The sequence below is a fragment of the Drosophila kikkawai genome, chromosome 2R (assembly GCF_030179895.1).
Source record: "Drosophila kikkawai strain 14028-0561.14 chromosome 2R, DkikHiC1v2, whole genome shotgun sequence".
Taxonomy (NCBI): domain Eukaryota; kingdom Metazoa; phylum Arthropoda; class Insecta; order Diptera; family Drosophilidae; genus Drosophila; species Drosophila kikkawai.
The window spans coordinates 25,706,876-25,718,701 of NC_091729.1; the positions used below are offsets into that span (position 1 = coordinate 25,706,876).

An 11,826-nucleotide genomic window follows, 5' to 3' on the forward strand; every position below is an offset into this window, starting at 1 on the left:
CCCTGACCGTTACTTTTCTAATTAATTCAAGTTAACTGGCTTTACCAAAACCACCAGAATAAATAAAAACACTCGACATATTTTGGGTTAGTTTAGTTTATTCTGTATGCATATTGTATAATTTGTGTCGTTACCGGTTATCATACATAAATAAATTAAATTTTGCTCGTTTTCTTCTCTCGCCTTGAGTTCGGATTATTTTGTCGTGTTTGAGGGGGACCCCCCCAAACACCATAAAATATATATTTCAAACTCAACGTATGCTGCTTGCATGTCTCCTTTCACTTTTTATTGTGGCTAAGTCAGTTTTCGATTAAGATTTCTCGAAATTCTCAATTTTCAATGCTCCAAGATGCTTTGCATATTTCCACTAGTCAACATATAGTATTAATATTATTATTCATGGTGTGTTTTGTTTTTAGGTTGTAGTGTTTAGCTAGTTTTTGAACTCACAAGTTCTTCAATTCAGTTGTTCTCAGTGTATTGTTTTCGGCCGCAATGGTTCCTACGTTTCGTCCTCGTCTCTCTCGTCTAAAGTTCATGTACATGTCCTATATATCCATGTTTATTTACAGTTTTACAGCAATTGAGAATACAATAGTAAAATGTTCGCTTTCTTTTTTGGGGCTGGGAATCGTTTCCGCTGATAGTTTGTTTCCTCTTTTTTTTTTTGGGTTTTGTTTTGCTAATCTTTCTCCCTAATCGGTAAATAAATTGTTTCCTTCATTCGATTTCATTATCATTTTCGATTCGTTTCTTTTTGTACAAATAGACGCGCGCGTGTTATCTTTGTGTGTGGTGTTATCAGTCGTTTTTCATTTACTTTACATGAATGTGTGCGGGGGAAATTATTGTTAAGTTTTACTTGTAAATAATCCTCTTCTCCTCGCTCCCATATAATATGTTTTTGCATGCATACAGGTTGTATTTACCAGAATTGTATTTCTAAATTGACACAGATAATTTAGGATCGATCACAAAGCGTAGTAAAAATGAGAAAAAGATAGTTACAGCACACGCCGGGGGCCAGGGACAGACGGGGTAAGTAAAAAGGTGTCCGCCCTCGTGTGTATAATATATATATATATATATATATATATGATACAATAATTACATGAATATATATCTATATGTGTGTGTGTGTATACATATATTTATAATAATATAATATGTTAGTTAGCTTCCCACCGCGCTCCTTCTGCGCTCTCCAAAAAAGTTTGATATACAAATAATTCGACGTAATTCCACCTGTCTGCCGCACATCCTGTCACATCAGCAGCGAGTTGTGCAACTGACAGCGGATGGAAAGTTCCTGGGGGGTCCTTGGGGGCGTGCTGGGGGGGGCCTAGTCTTACTGCATAGCAATGCGATTACGTTACAGGACTTATGCGTTAACGGGAAGAGATTACACAGACAGAGACTGTTGCGTGGCCTCTGGACTGCGCTAGTGTGTGTGGGTTGTGGCTGCTCCTGGAATTAGATTCCCCGGACTGTTTGTTAGGAATGCATCTACACCTGCTCGGATCCTGTCTCCGAATCCCTCTCCGTGCCTCGTGTGTTCTTGGCTGACAATGGATCAGTCAAACTTTACCCATCGCCGCAGCTCCTGGGTTAAACAAGCTTCGCCTGGCTCCTCCTTACTTCTTGCTCTTGCGCTTCTGCTTCGGCTCCTCAGCTCCGGCCGCTCCAGCTCCGCCTGCCGATGCAGAGGCGGCGGCCGCTGCTGCAGCTGTGGCGGCGGCATTCAACAGATTCATGTTCGGCTTTACCGTTCCCTTCTTCTGCGTGGCCGGTTGCTGTGGAGTGGCCTGCGTGATGTTGTTATTGGTGGCACCTGCCCCAGCTGCTGCTGCTCCACCTGTCGACAGATTGTTGGCCGGCGTGGCCGGCGTCTCGTCCAGGAAGAGCGGATTCTTTACCTCCATTTCGCCGGTGGGCGCCAGGCCGGGGCACTCGTACACGGTGTAGTCGCCCTCCTCGTTGTCATCGTCGCTCTCCACGTCCGAGAGGCTGCAGCTGCCATCGGTGGCCTGGCAGTTCTCCATGGCGATGATCTGCTGCTTCTGGTGCTGATAGTGGTACATCTGGGCGCTCTGGGCCAGCTTCCGGTCGCCGGATGGCGAGACATCCTTGTTGGGACCCGTTACCCCGTAGGCGGGATACTCCACATCCGCAGCCGCTTTGTGGCGATTGTGGAACCTGTTGAAGATTCAGAGATTATCGTCTGAAATATGTAGCCCAAGGATCTGGGGGATACTTACCAAGTCACGCCCAGGGCCAGCAGCCCCACGGTCACCGCCGCACTCACGCCCGCTATCAGGGCCACGATGTACACTCCCATTTCGCTGTTCATTCCCAGGTGCTGGCGCAGCACGATCTGCTCTTGGCTGGCCACGCCATCGTTGACTAGGGTCAGGTGCGGGGACTTGCTCTGCTTCTGCAGTTTGTTGATCAGGGCATTCAGCTCGTGCGGCGATACGTCCTTGCCCTGCGGTAGATTCACTCCGGCCACGGCCGCAGCAGCTGCGGACTGGGGATTGATGCGATGGAAGTTGGCGCTGGCCGCGTCCAGCAGCTTCGGCGGCTCCACGGGCACGGGAGCCGGTACTGGGGCCTCAATCTTGGTCTTGCTGGAGGCGGTGGCCACCTCGGGAGTGGGCTCTATCGGAGCATACTCCTCGTAGTCTTCCAGGGCGCGTGAATCGAGCTCGCCCGAGGGGTCGTTCGGGTTGTCGAAAAACCGGGCATCATTGGGACCCACGGCAAAGGGAATCCGATCCCTAAGCACACTATTCCGGCCGGGCGACGACTTGGGCAAACTGGGCAGCGGTGGCAGGTTGGGCAGGCGAGGCAGGTACAGCGGCGGGGGTTGCTGGACATCCGGCACCGCCTCCAACGGACTGCCATAGCTGGCCTCCGCCTCTGCGTTGTCGTACTGATCGTACTGCTGCTCCAGATTGTTGCCCCCATTGGCCTCGTAGTCCTCCTCCTGCTCGCGCCGCACCTCCAGCTCCTGCTGCCGTTGGCGGTATCGTTCCCGCTCAAGCAGCTGCCGCTGGCGGTCCATCTTTAGGTTGATCTCGTGCAGCTGCTGGTCGAACTGCTGCTGCAGCCGTCGACGGGCGTATTGCTCCATCATCTGGGCCAAGAAGGCATACTCCTGCTCGCTCTGTGGATCCATCACCGGTGCCTGGATGGGTCTTCGGCGTAGTCCTGCGAAGGAAAGCGGATTCATTAGTGGGCGCGGCGGGCAAGGTGATTATGTTAATGTTAATGAGCCTGCGGCCGCCGCCGGTGGCCTGCGTGTCAGCGCAAGGCTCGGAAAATATTAAGAATATAGAAGGCAAGGACCGAAAGGTCGAAAATAGCGCAGCACGAAGGTCTGACCCTACCTCCTTGACCCCCCCCCACCAATGCGAGTTCCAGAAAGGATTCGATTCGAAATAGACAAACAAAAGTCCGTTTTTATTGCCGGAGAGGTTAAAAATAGACCAATTACACACGCGCCCAGCGAGGGATCCTTGGTGTGAGGGAGACCACCATACAGACGGGGGCCGAAGCCTGTGACGTGCTTCCGAAACTTTATTGCCATCGGTTGTTGTTGTTTTTGTTGGTTTTATTTTTGGTCTCCATTGTTGCGCTCAAATCAAGAAAGTTATGTGGTGCAGGGGTCTAATACGCACTAATAGTGATTGGAAATCAACCTGGGCAGGTGTCGAAAAGTATGCTATAAAAAGCGAAGACTATAAATAGTTCTTAGGAGGTCCTTTTAGGGAGTTTTTAAAGCATTTCGCTTTGTTAAAGTAACTGAAAACTATGCAATAGACTATGAAATTAAAAATATTTAAGGTTTTAAATAACCAAAGATTGACTGATAGACTTTATTTGCAAGTTTTCCTGCCGGATTTCCGCCTTGCAAATTTCCAGCTGCTAGGGGGGTGGTGTGTTTGTGTGTATTTCCTGTCTCTGTATGTGTTTGTGACGCTGCATTTCACTTGAATTTTCGCCGAAGTGAAAGAGCGTGGGTGTTTTGGTTTGATTCGTGAATACCCCGCACTCACACCGACACCGACACACGAAGGCAGGACATACCCTCGCTCAAGTATATACTATACAAGTATCTAGTGCAGGGGATACACAAAACGAGGTGGTAAACTCAGGCCTGCCCCCTTCGCCTCCTCCTGCTCCTCGCACTGCTGCTTACTTCCTGCGCCATTCACCACGCACCCAAACTTAAAACTAACGCTGGCTATATGTGTGTTGGGTGGTTGGGGGGCGACTGAAGTGTGATATTTTTAGGCTCACCTGGGTAAACGGACATTTCGCAGTGACCCACTATGCAGCAGAGCAGCGTTGCAGCCAGGGCGAAGCTAACGGTGATTTCCAGGCGAGCCGCCATCTTGCACTTGCAAAATTCGATTTTCTCCTCAGTTCTTCGGTCCTCTAGTGTCTCTTGTGTGTTCTTTTTTTCTTCTGTAGTTCGAAATTGGCTAACAATAATGCAGTGCCTCTGCCATATGGCCGGTTAATGGGGCTGCTACACTTGGCTGATGCTTTTGGCCAAAACGACTACGTCGTCGACGGGGCTTATTGATTTTCGACACCCCCTCACACTTGCACACACTCGGGTAGTCACACACACACACACTCTTGGTGGCAGCTGCTGGTGGTTGCTCCCCAAACTTTTCGCGGCGTGGGCGTGCAATATTTCGAGCAATTACCGTTGCTTAACGCCACTTTTTCGACACTTTTCGAGCGTTGACCGTTAGACGGATGCACTTGGCACTGCCACCGGCTGGCGGAAAGGTCAAATGTTGCACTTTTCTTTTAGATTGCAGGCGAAAAGACTGCGGACATATGGACATATGGAGCTGGGGATTTTGGGGGACTCGACCTCCTGATTCCTGGGCCTGCGTTGCTGTGCCGTCGACGTATACCGTTATACTGAAGAAACTGAATGAGCCTGGCGGCGGCAACCCGAACGACACGACGCGACAAGACACGACACCGAGTGGAGTGCTCCGAGAAGAAGCAGAAGCTGTGACGCAAATGTTAGGTCCGCCCCCGCGCTGTTAAATGTTGCGGGCAGCTTTTGGGGGCAGAGCAACGGGCACCGTGGTGGAGCCCGAGGAGGCGCCTGCGCTCACGGGTCGTGGAAAGCTCAGCACGTCCCATGGTTCTTTGAGTAAACACTGGCGCATTCATAAAGAGCCGAAGCGAACTCGACTCTCGACAGCTAGCAGGTGGCTGCCACTCACAAGTCCCCGACCCCAAGGATCTCGTCCCACTCCTTCCCTTTCCCGCAGCTTTTTCGCTTGGGATAGGGCGCGCTTTATTTTTATCAATGAATTTGCAGCAGTAGAGCTTTTTTCCCCAGTGAAAGATGGAAGATAGGGTGGAGGTGGAGAGTCCTTAAGTGCAGATTATTGGATTATTATGATTCGGTCATTCATCAAAAGACTACAGGTTACAAATATTAAACGATTGGTCCTTAATCAATGGACGTAGCCTGTATATAAGGTTTTAAATTATAGAAATAGCTCAAATTAGAGGGTATAAAAAATAAAACCAGCTAGGGCTATCCCATTTCTCTTTCAGTTTTTACCCATTCATGAAAAGCCTGTCATTAATAACGAAAGCTTGAGGGGACTTAAAGGAACTTTAAGGACCTTATCTGAGTCCCAAACCAAAAAGATGTATCTACTAATTTAGACTCTTTGGTATTTTTCTGGTATATACTTATACACAATTTTGGTATTTCAGCTGGCCATTTGCAGTCACACTGAAAAACCAAACGAACTACACTCTGTGAGTGTGCTGTGAGGCGACAAAGGAGAAATAAACAAACACAATGGCCACTTTAAAGGGTAAGGGTAATTATGCAAAGACCTCTAAGGCCCAATTAACACTGAGTTTTCCATCTATTCTCTGCACTCACCTCTGATCCGCCACCTGTCCCGGGATGGACCTGCAGCGTAAGTCTGGGCCCACCCCCGCCTCTGAACGATTAGTTATGAGTTTTCCCTTTGCAGCCTCATCATCTGCGCATTCCTCACTTGCATGGGCCTGACCTTCCTGATCCTGGCTTGCGCGGTGCCCACGCCCAAGATCTTCTATCCCTTCTTCGTGCTGCTCTTCTACGCACTGTCCGTGCTGCCGGTGTTCATAGCCAAGCGAACCGTTCCAAATGGGGAGACCAACCCCAAGACGGAGTTCGCACTCTTCCTCACCGCCGGCATGGTGCTGAGCGCCTTCGCCCTGCCCATCGTCCTCGCCCACGCCTCAGTGGTGAGTACCCCTGTGTCTTGAATGGGGTAAACCGCTTCTGATACGTTGAATCTCCTTCCCAGATCACCTGGACAGCGTGCACTCTGACGATAATCAGCAACCTCATTAATTACGGCACCATATTCGGCTACGCCATGCGCGACGAAGAGCCCTACGGCAGCATGTTCTAGGGAGGATCGCTTTAAGTCCAGCCATCGCGCAGTGGAAAGTCTCCGGCAGTCATTCAACCAATCTCATATAATCAGTGTATCCAGATAACATAACGCAAACGAAATAAACACAGTAGTAAATATTAATTCGGGTTATCTAGGGGGTTTTACGCATTATTGAATCCTAGATATTTTCGATGTTTTCAACACAAATATTCGAAAAATATAATAAAAATTAAATAAAAATACAAAATAATTATAAATTAATTTTATTAATAATATTATATATTACAAAAAAACGGAATATTTCATTAAAAAATACCAACTTTTTGAGATTTTTTAGGTGGAGAGTCAAATTTTCATCTGGCAACGCCGTCATGAGAGCCTCTATTTACAATGCGAATTAAGAAATATAGTTAAATGTGATGAATTATCACCGAAGAACATCTTTTAATTTGTTAATTTAACAGTCTTGAACATTTATATACAAGTTAAAACAGTATTTCAAGTGTTTCCTCTTCCACTAACTTGTTTTTTGTTGGTCTGGCTACGCCCATTTCCGGGTGTCCTTTGACAGATCAGTTGGTAGAATTAAGTCATTAAATTGTAATTAAAAATGGATAAGATTGTAAAAAAGGAGGAGATAAAAGCGGAGGACTTTACGGGGATTCCCTCGCTGAGCCTGCATGGCATCGAAGGCGACCCACAGGAGCACAAGGACTACGGCGATTCGCTTATAGAGGAGGAGCTAACCGAGGAGGACATAGAACTTGAGGATTGGAGTGACCAGGAATCCGTGGAATCTGCCGACACCGAGTTGACCCTGACGCAGGCAAACGCTACACATTACCAGCCCTTCAGCGATGAGCCGATGCGCAAGTATCCCTTCAAGCTGAAGCACAATGAGTCCGGGTGAGTCTGCTCCCTTTGAGGCATCGGAACTCTTCACTAACTCTTCACTGTTTCGCCCAGGAACATCCTCACCGTGCACCATACGGTCAAGGAAGAGGGTCAGCAGATGCGCATCCAGATCGGCGCCTGCTGCTTCAACGAGCTGAGCAACAAACTGGTGGTCATTGACAAGCGGTAAGAATATCCCCGAAAACTTGGAGTCCTTCTAAATCTGTATCTCTATCCCAGTGGCAACGTCTTTGTTTTTGACTTTGTGAGTAAACGCTACTGGCGCCTGGGCTTCCGGATCCCTAAGGCCAGGCTTATTCGTCCGTCGCCGCGTCACAGGAGCGACTACATCGTGGGCAACAAGGAGGGCCACATTTTCATCATTGATGTGGACAACTCGATTCTGGGCAGCCAAGGCGAGGTGGGCAGCTCGCCGCCCGACGAGATCACGTTCAGCAATCGCCTGAGAAATCCCCGTGCCGCCAACGTCCTGATGCGCTTCGGGCGCGAGGCTCTCCTAGTCAATCTGCAGTCTCTTCAGGTCTCCCACCAGCTGGACTTTGACGAGTCGCGCTACACGCTGAAGTTCGCCGCCTTCTTGCCCAACTCGGACCAGTTCTTCATCGGCTTCTCCAACGACTCGCTGCACGTTTGGTCCTCGCTTACGCTGAGCACCCTCCGGATGGCCCAGCCCATTAAGGCCAGGAACCGCAAGCTGCGACTGCTGCCGGCAGGGGAATCGATTCCTGAGATCTCTCTGCGTGGCTCCGATGATAGTGATCTGGAGGATGACCTTACGTTCGCTTGCCAGGACCACGACTTTGCCGATGGCCAGCTGCTGAGCTACTGCTTCACGCCGGACGGCAACAAAATGTGCCTGAGCACCGTGGACGGCTACCTGCTACTGCTGAGCACGGCGTCCTTCGACCTGGAGAAGCTCTACCGCCTGACCGATCTGGAACTCCGCCAATTGGCCTTTCTCAGCCAGCCCAAGGAGCGTGTGGTGTTCGGGATCACGAGACGTAACCAGGCCGTCATGCTGGACCTGGCCAATACAGACCACAAGCTGATTGTCCAGCCCTCGAAGGCCATTAGCCTGAGTCTGAGCAGGGATGGCAAGCTCCTGAGCATAACCTCCGCTGGCGGGGAGGTCAATGTGTGGTCCACATGCCGCCTGTTCAACGGTCTGCAGGTGCAGACCCGTTGCCTCGACCACATCAAGACCAAGATCCTAAAGAATCCAGCACCGCTGCCCCTTCCGCTGGTCTCCTCCAGGGCCAGCGGCTGCATGAACCCGGAGCTGCGCCATCTCCTCAAGCCGGAACGGCTGCGGGGCATGCTCAAGGAGTACGGTTGCTACCCGGAGAAGTACAGGTTCCTGATCTGGACGTCCCTCATGGATCTGCCCTGCAATGGTTCGCAATTCCAGGCGCTCTTGAAGCTGGGCTCGCCGCTGGTGCTCCGGAACCAGGCCAAGAAACTGAAGATTCGCAATGACGCTCAGCGGCGATCTGTGATCAAGATCTGGAGCTGCCTCTCCCAGTGGTGCAAGGTCCTGGCCCACGCCGAATTCATGCCGCACCTGATCTATCCCTTTGTAAAGCAGCTGCCCAAGAACGGTCTCGTCTCGTTCGAGGTGTTGGCCACCCTCATCTTGAACCACTTCCAGCTGTGGTTCGAGTTTCATCCCCTGCCGCCCGCCAACTACCTGGCCATGTGCGAGAATCTCCTGCAGCATCTGGACGAGGGCCTGTGCAAGTTCTACAAGGCCCAGGAGGTGCTGCCCAAGGACTACGCCTGGCCGCTGCTAAGCAGTGCCTTTGCCGAGGTCCTGGAGGAGCAACAGTGGCTGGTGCTGTGGGACAACATCGTCTCGGAGCCGCCCTGGTTTCCCATCTTTCTGGTGGTAGCCTACAACCTGATCAATCGCGAGATTATCATCCGGCTGCCTGACCAACGATCCGTGCTTTCGTTTTTCCACGACCAGAACCCGCTGGACATCGGGAAGCTGCTCTCCAAGGCCCGCAGGCTGATGGCCAGGTGCCAGCTGGCGCTGCATCCGCAGCGCTTTATGCAGCCCTTCGAGGCCATTCCGAAGGGCGTCTATCCAAAGTTCCTCAAGTACCCCAGCGAGTGGATTGATCAGCAGGAGGAGCAGGCCGTCTCTTTGCTGAAGCACAACCAGGAGATGGACGCCCGCATTCGGCACCTCGAGCTGGAGGAGGTGCACATCATGGAGCGGCTGGAGAACGGCCTCAAGCAGGAGGAGCATACACGGCGCATCAAGGAGATGGAGAAGCTCTACCAGGACACCATACACCGCGAGGAGGAGCGCATCACGTGCCAGCGGAAGATGCTGCTCACCTACCAAATGGAGGTGCGTCACCGCAAGAGCGAGGTCATCAGCAAGCTGCAAGAGTCCGAGCAGCGGCGCAAGGTGATAGAGATGGAGAAGGACATCGATCTGCTCATGCACAGCATCGAGCGGGAGCGTCGCCGCAACAACCAGCAGATGCAGCTGGCCGAGGACGAGATACGCAATCAGGAGATGGAGCTCCTGGCCCAGCGCTACTATTCCGAGTCGGCCGGCGCTCCGTTGGCTCGCAAGTACTACGACAACATCCAGCAGCTGTGCCGGCAACGGAATCAGTTGCAGCAGGATCTGAGAGAGGTGAGCGCGGTGCAGGAGGTTCCTGCTCTCTAGGAGTGAATATAACTTCTCTTTCTCCCTCATATGCAGATGACTATGGAACAGCTTCGCTCGCCCAAGACCTCTTCTGGCCCGTTTCGTTCCCCGCTGGCGGACATTGAGAGCTCCATCCTGGACATCCAGCGCGAGTTCACCGACATTGTAAGCTCAGAGACCACACTGACGGCCAAGTGACGTGGAGACAATGTCTCGTAATCTTAATTAGCATAACAAATGGCGGCCTTAAGGTACAAATAAATTCTAGGCTAGGAATATTTACATGGCATCGTGAAAATAAAATAAATAAAGGCATCTTCTGGGTCCTACTTCCTGTCCGCAGGCGAAGGCACTAGCACATTGGGCATATTGATGAGCAAATGGATGCTGGAGGGTGGAATCTGGAGCTGGTTGGCCATTACTAAAAGATTTACCAGCGATTAACCAGGAATTGAGATACTCTACTAAAAAAAGTCTTCTATCTTACCATCTGCCAAGCTATTCTGGCTCTTGTGCTGCTGCAGCTCCCTCTCCAGGCGGGCGATCCTCTCCAGCAGCTCCCGGTTCTCCTGCTGCAGCTGGGCATTCTGCTGACGCAGATCCTTGTGCTCGTTCCGCATCTTGTTGCGGTAGCGACTGGCGGCTGCCCGTCGCCTCTCCATGCAGTCCTCGTCCCGACTCCTGTCCTTGGGCTTCGTCGGCTTCGAGGGGGCAGAGAAGTGGCGTCTGTTGCTGCTGTTATTGCTGTGCAGGATGGCCTTGAGCCGCTCCTTGATGGGCAGCTGGGAGGTGGGGGTCAGGCTGGCGCTGCTCGGCTCCGGAGCTGGTTGCGGTGGATTGCAGGACACCAAAATGGGATCTGGTCGCCTGCTGGCACTCCCAGATGACCTTGAACTGGGCTTGGGGAGGATATAGGGGCGACTGGTGCTGCTGACTGAGGTCTTGCTGCGCTGGGAATCCGCTGGCGGCAGGGCATTGATTGACTGCGCTGGCAGCACCCAGGTGATGACCTGTGGCTGGATTAGCTGGAGCGGCGGTGGCCCTGCCTCTGCCTCTGCCTGCTGCTCGCTGGTGACTCCCGTGCTGGCCAGCAGCTGCTCGACGTCCACGTTGCTGCAGCTGTCGCTGCGCGTGACCCCGGAGTTACCAGGCGCTGGCGCCTCCATGGGGTATACCTGGGGCGTGTGCAGCGATTCACCTTCGATTGGCGGCGCCTCCGGGCGACTGGGAGTGCTGCCACTGACATTCTGCTCCGCCGCCCGCTGGAACCCGATGTCAAAGGGATTCACGTGCTGCAGGTCCTCGAACAGACCCACCTCATCGCAGTTCTTGATCAGGCGCGTGGGCGTGGGGGTCTGGTCGGCGGCGAAGAGGTTCTCCGACGACTTCTGGCCCAGCGAGAGGTCCAGCGAGTGCTTCACCTGTTGCCGGAAGCTCGGGAAGCAGGACACTTCGCCCTCGGCAAAGGAGACGCTGGCCAGGTCCGGCATGCCGGCGGGGTCGTCCATGGCCAGCCAGTTACATCAAAAACAATGTAAACAATGTAAACGAAGTTTTAAAGTTTTCCCACCTCTAGCAACGAACAGGCAAAATGACGTAACGAGTTGCCACTGCGTTGCAAAAACGAACAGGCAAAATGACGTAACGAGTTGCCACTGCGTTGCAAAAACGAACAGGCAAAATGACGTAACGAGTTGCCACTGCGTTGCAAAAACGAACAGGCAAAATGACGTAACGAGTTGCCACTGCGTTGCAAAAACGAACAGGCAAAATGACGTAACAAAAACAATGTCCAGTGTGGCT

General features: G+C 51.8%; 4 protein-coding genes across 5 annotated transcripts; 2 read left to right on the forward strand and 2 right to left on the reverse strand.

The window, feature by feature from the left end:
- Positions 1-89: 89 nt before the first annotated feature.
- Positions 90-4,955, reverse strand: LOC108072347 (uncharacterized). The gene is made up of 3 exons (XM_017163438.3): positions 4,306-4,955; positions 2,262-3,213; positions 90-2,199 (listed from the first exon to the last, which is right to left on the reverse strand). Exons 1-3 carry the CDS (start codon positions 4,397-4,399, stop codon positions 1,638-1,640), a joined length of 1,608 nt encoding a protein of 535 aa, XP_017018927.1. The 5' UTR covers positions 4,400-4,955; the 3' UTR covers positions 90-1,637.
- A 1,077-nt stretch (positions 4,956-6,032) lies between these two features.
- Positions 6,033-6,584, forward strand: LOC108072349 (leptin receptor gene-related protein). The gene is made up of 2 exons (XM_017163440.3): positions 6,033-6,288; positions 6,351-6,584. The coding sequence occupies exons 1-2, from the start codon at positions 6,061-6,063 to the stop codon at positions 6,456-6,458; spliced, it is 336 nt and encodes a 111-aa protein (XP_017018929.1). The 5' UTR covers positions 6,033-6,060; the 3' UTR covers positions 6,459-6,584.
- Positions 6,585-7,053: 469 nt separating this feature from the next.
- LOC108072346 (TBC1 domain family member 31) lies at positions 7,054-10,338 on the forward strand. Its single transcript, XM_017163437.3, has 4 exons — positions 7,054-7,349; positions 7,410-7,523; positions 7,578-10,008; positions 10,078-10,338. Exons 1-4 carry the CDS (start codon positions 7,054-7,056, stop codon positions 10,219-10,221), a joined length of 2,985 nt encoding a protein of 994 aa, XP_017018926.1. The 3' UTR covers positions 10,222-10,338.
- On the reverse strand, positions 10,103-11,617 carry Atf-2 (Activating transcription factor-2). Of its 2 annotated transcripts, XM_070284637.1 has the most exons (3): positions 10,511-11,617; positions 10,307-10,444; positions 10,103-10,243 (listed from the first exon to the last, which is right to left on the reverse strand). In XM_070284637.1, the coding sequence occupies exons 1-2, from the start codon at positions 11,529-11,531 to the stop codon at positions 10,350-10,352; spliced, it is 1,116 nt and encodes a 371-aa protein (XP_070140738.1). In that variant the 5' UTR covers positions 11,532-11,617; the 3' UTR covers positions 10,103-10,243; positions 10,307-10,349. The 2 variants fall into 2 exon arrangements, with proteins under 2 accessions (XP_070140738.1, XP_017018928.1); XM_017163439.3 differs by having other exon boundaries at positions 10,219-10,444.
- Between the last annotated feature and the right edge of the window lie 209 nt (positions 11,618-11,826).

Bases quoted from the DNA above. Each gene is read 5' to 3' on its own strand.
- LOC108072346 (XM_017163437.3), top strand. From the start codon at position 7,054: ATGGATAAGATTGTAAAAAAGGAGGAGATAAAAGCGGAGGACTTTACG. The intron at 7,350-7,409 runs GTGAGTCTGCTC...TGTTTCGCCCAG, and splicing joins CTGAAGCACAATGAGTCCGG to GAACATCCTCACCGTGCACC. The intron at 7,524-7,577 runs GTAAGAATATCC...TCTCTATCCCAG, and splicing joins CTGGTGGTCATTGACAAGCG to TGGCAACGTCTTTGTTTTTG.
- Atf-2 (XM_070284637.1), bottom strand. From the start codon at position 11,531: ATGGACGACCCCGCCGGCATGCCGGACCTGGCCAGCGTCTCCTTTGCC. The intron at 10,445-10,510 runs GTAAGATAGAAG...TAAATCTTTTAG, and splicing joins CCAGAATAGCTTGGCAGATG to TAATGGCCAACCAGCTCCAG.
- LOC108072349 (XM_017163440.3), top strand. From the start codon at position 6,061: ATGGGCCTGACCTTCCTGATCCTGGCTTGCGCGGTGCCCACGCCCAAG. The intron at 6,289-6,350 runs GTGAGTACCCCT...TCTCCTTCCCAG, and splicing joins TCCTCGCCCACGCCTCAGTG to ATCACCTGGACAGCGTGCAC.
- LOC108072347 (XM_017163438.3), bottom strand. From the start codon at position 4,399: ATGGCGGCTCGCCTGGAAATCACCGTTAGCTTCGCCCTGGCTGCAACG. The intron at 3,214-4,305 runs GTGAGCCTAAAA...TTTCCTTCGCAG, and splicing joins CGAAATGTCCGTTTACCCAG to GACTACGCCGAAGACCCATC. The intron at 2,200-2,261 runs GTAAGTATCCCC...AATCTTCAACAG, and splicing joins CTGGCCCTGGGCGTGACTTG to GTTCCACAATCGCCACAAAG.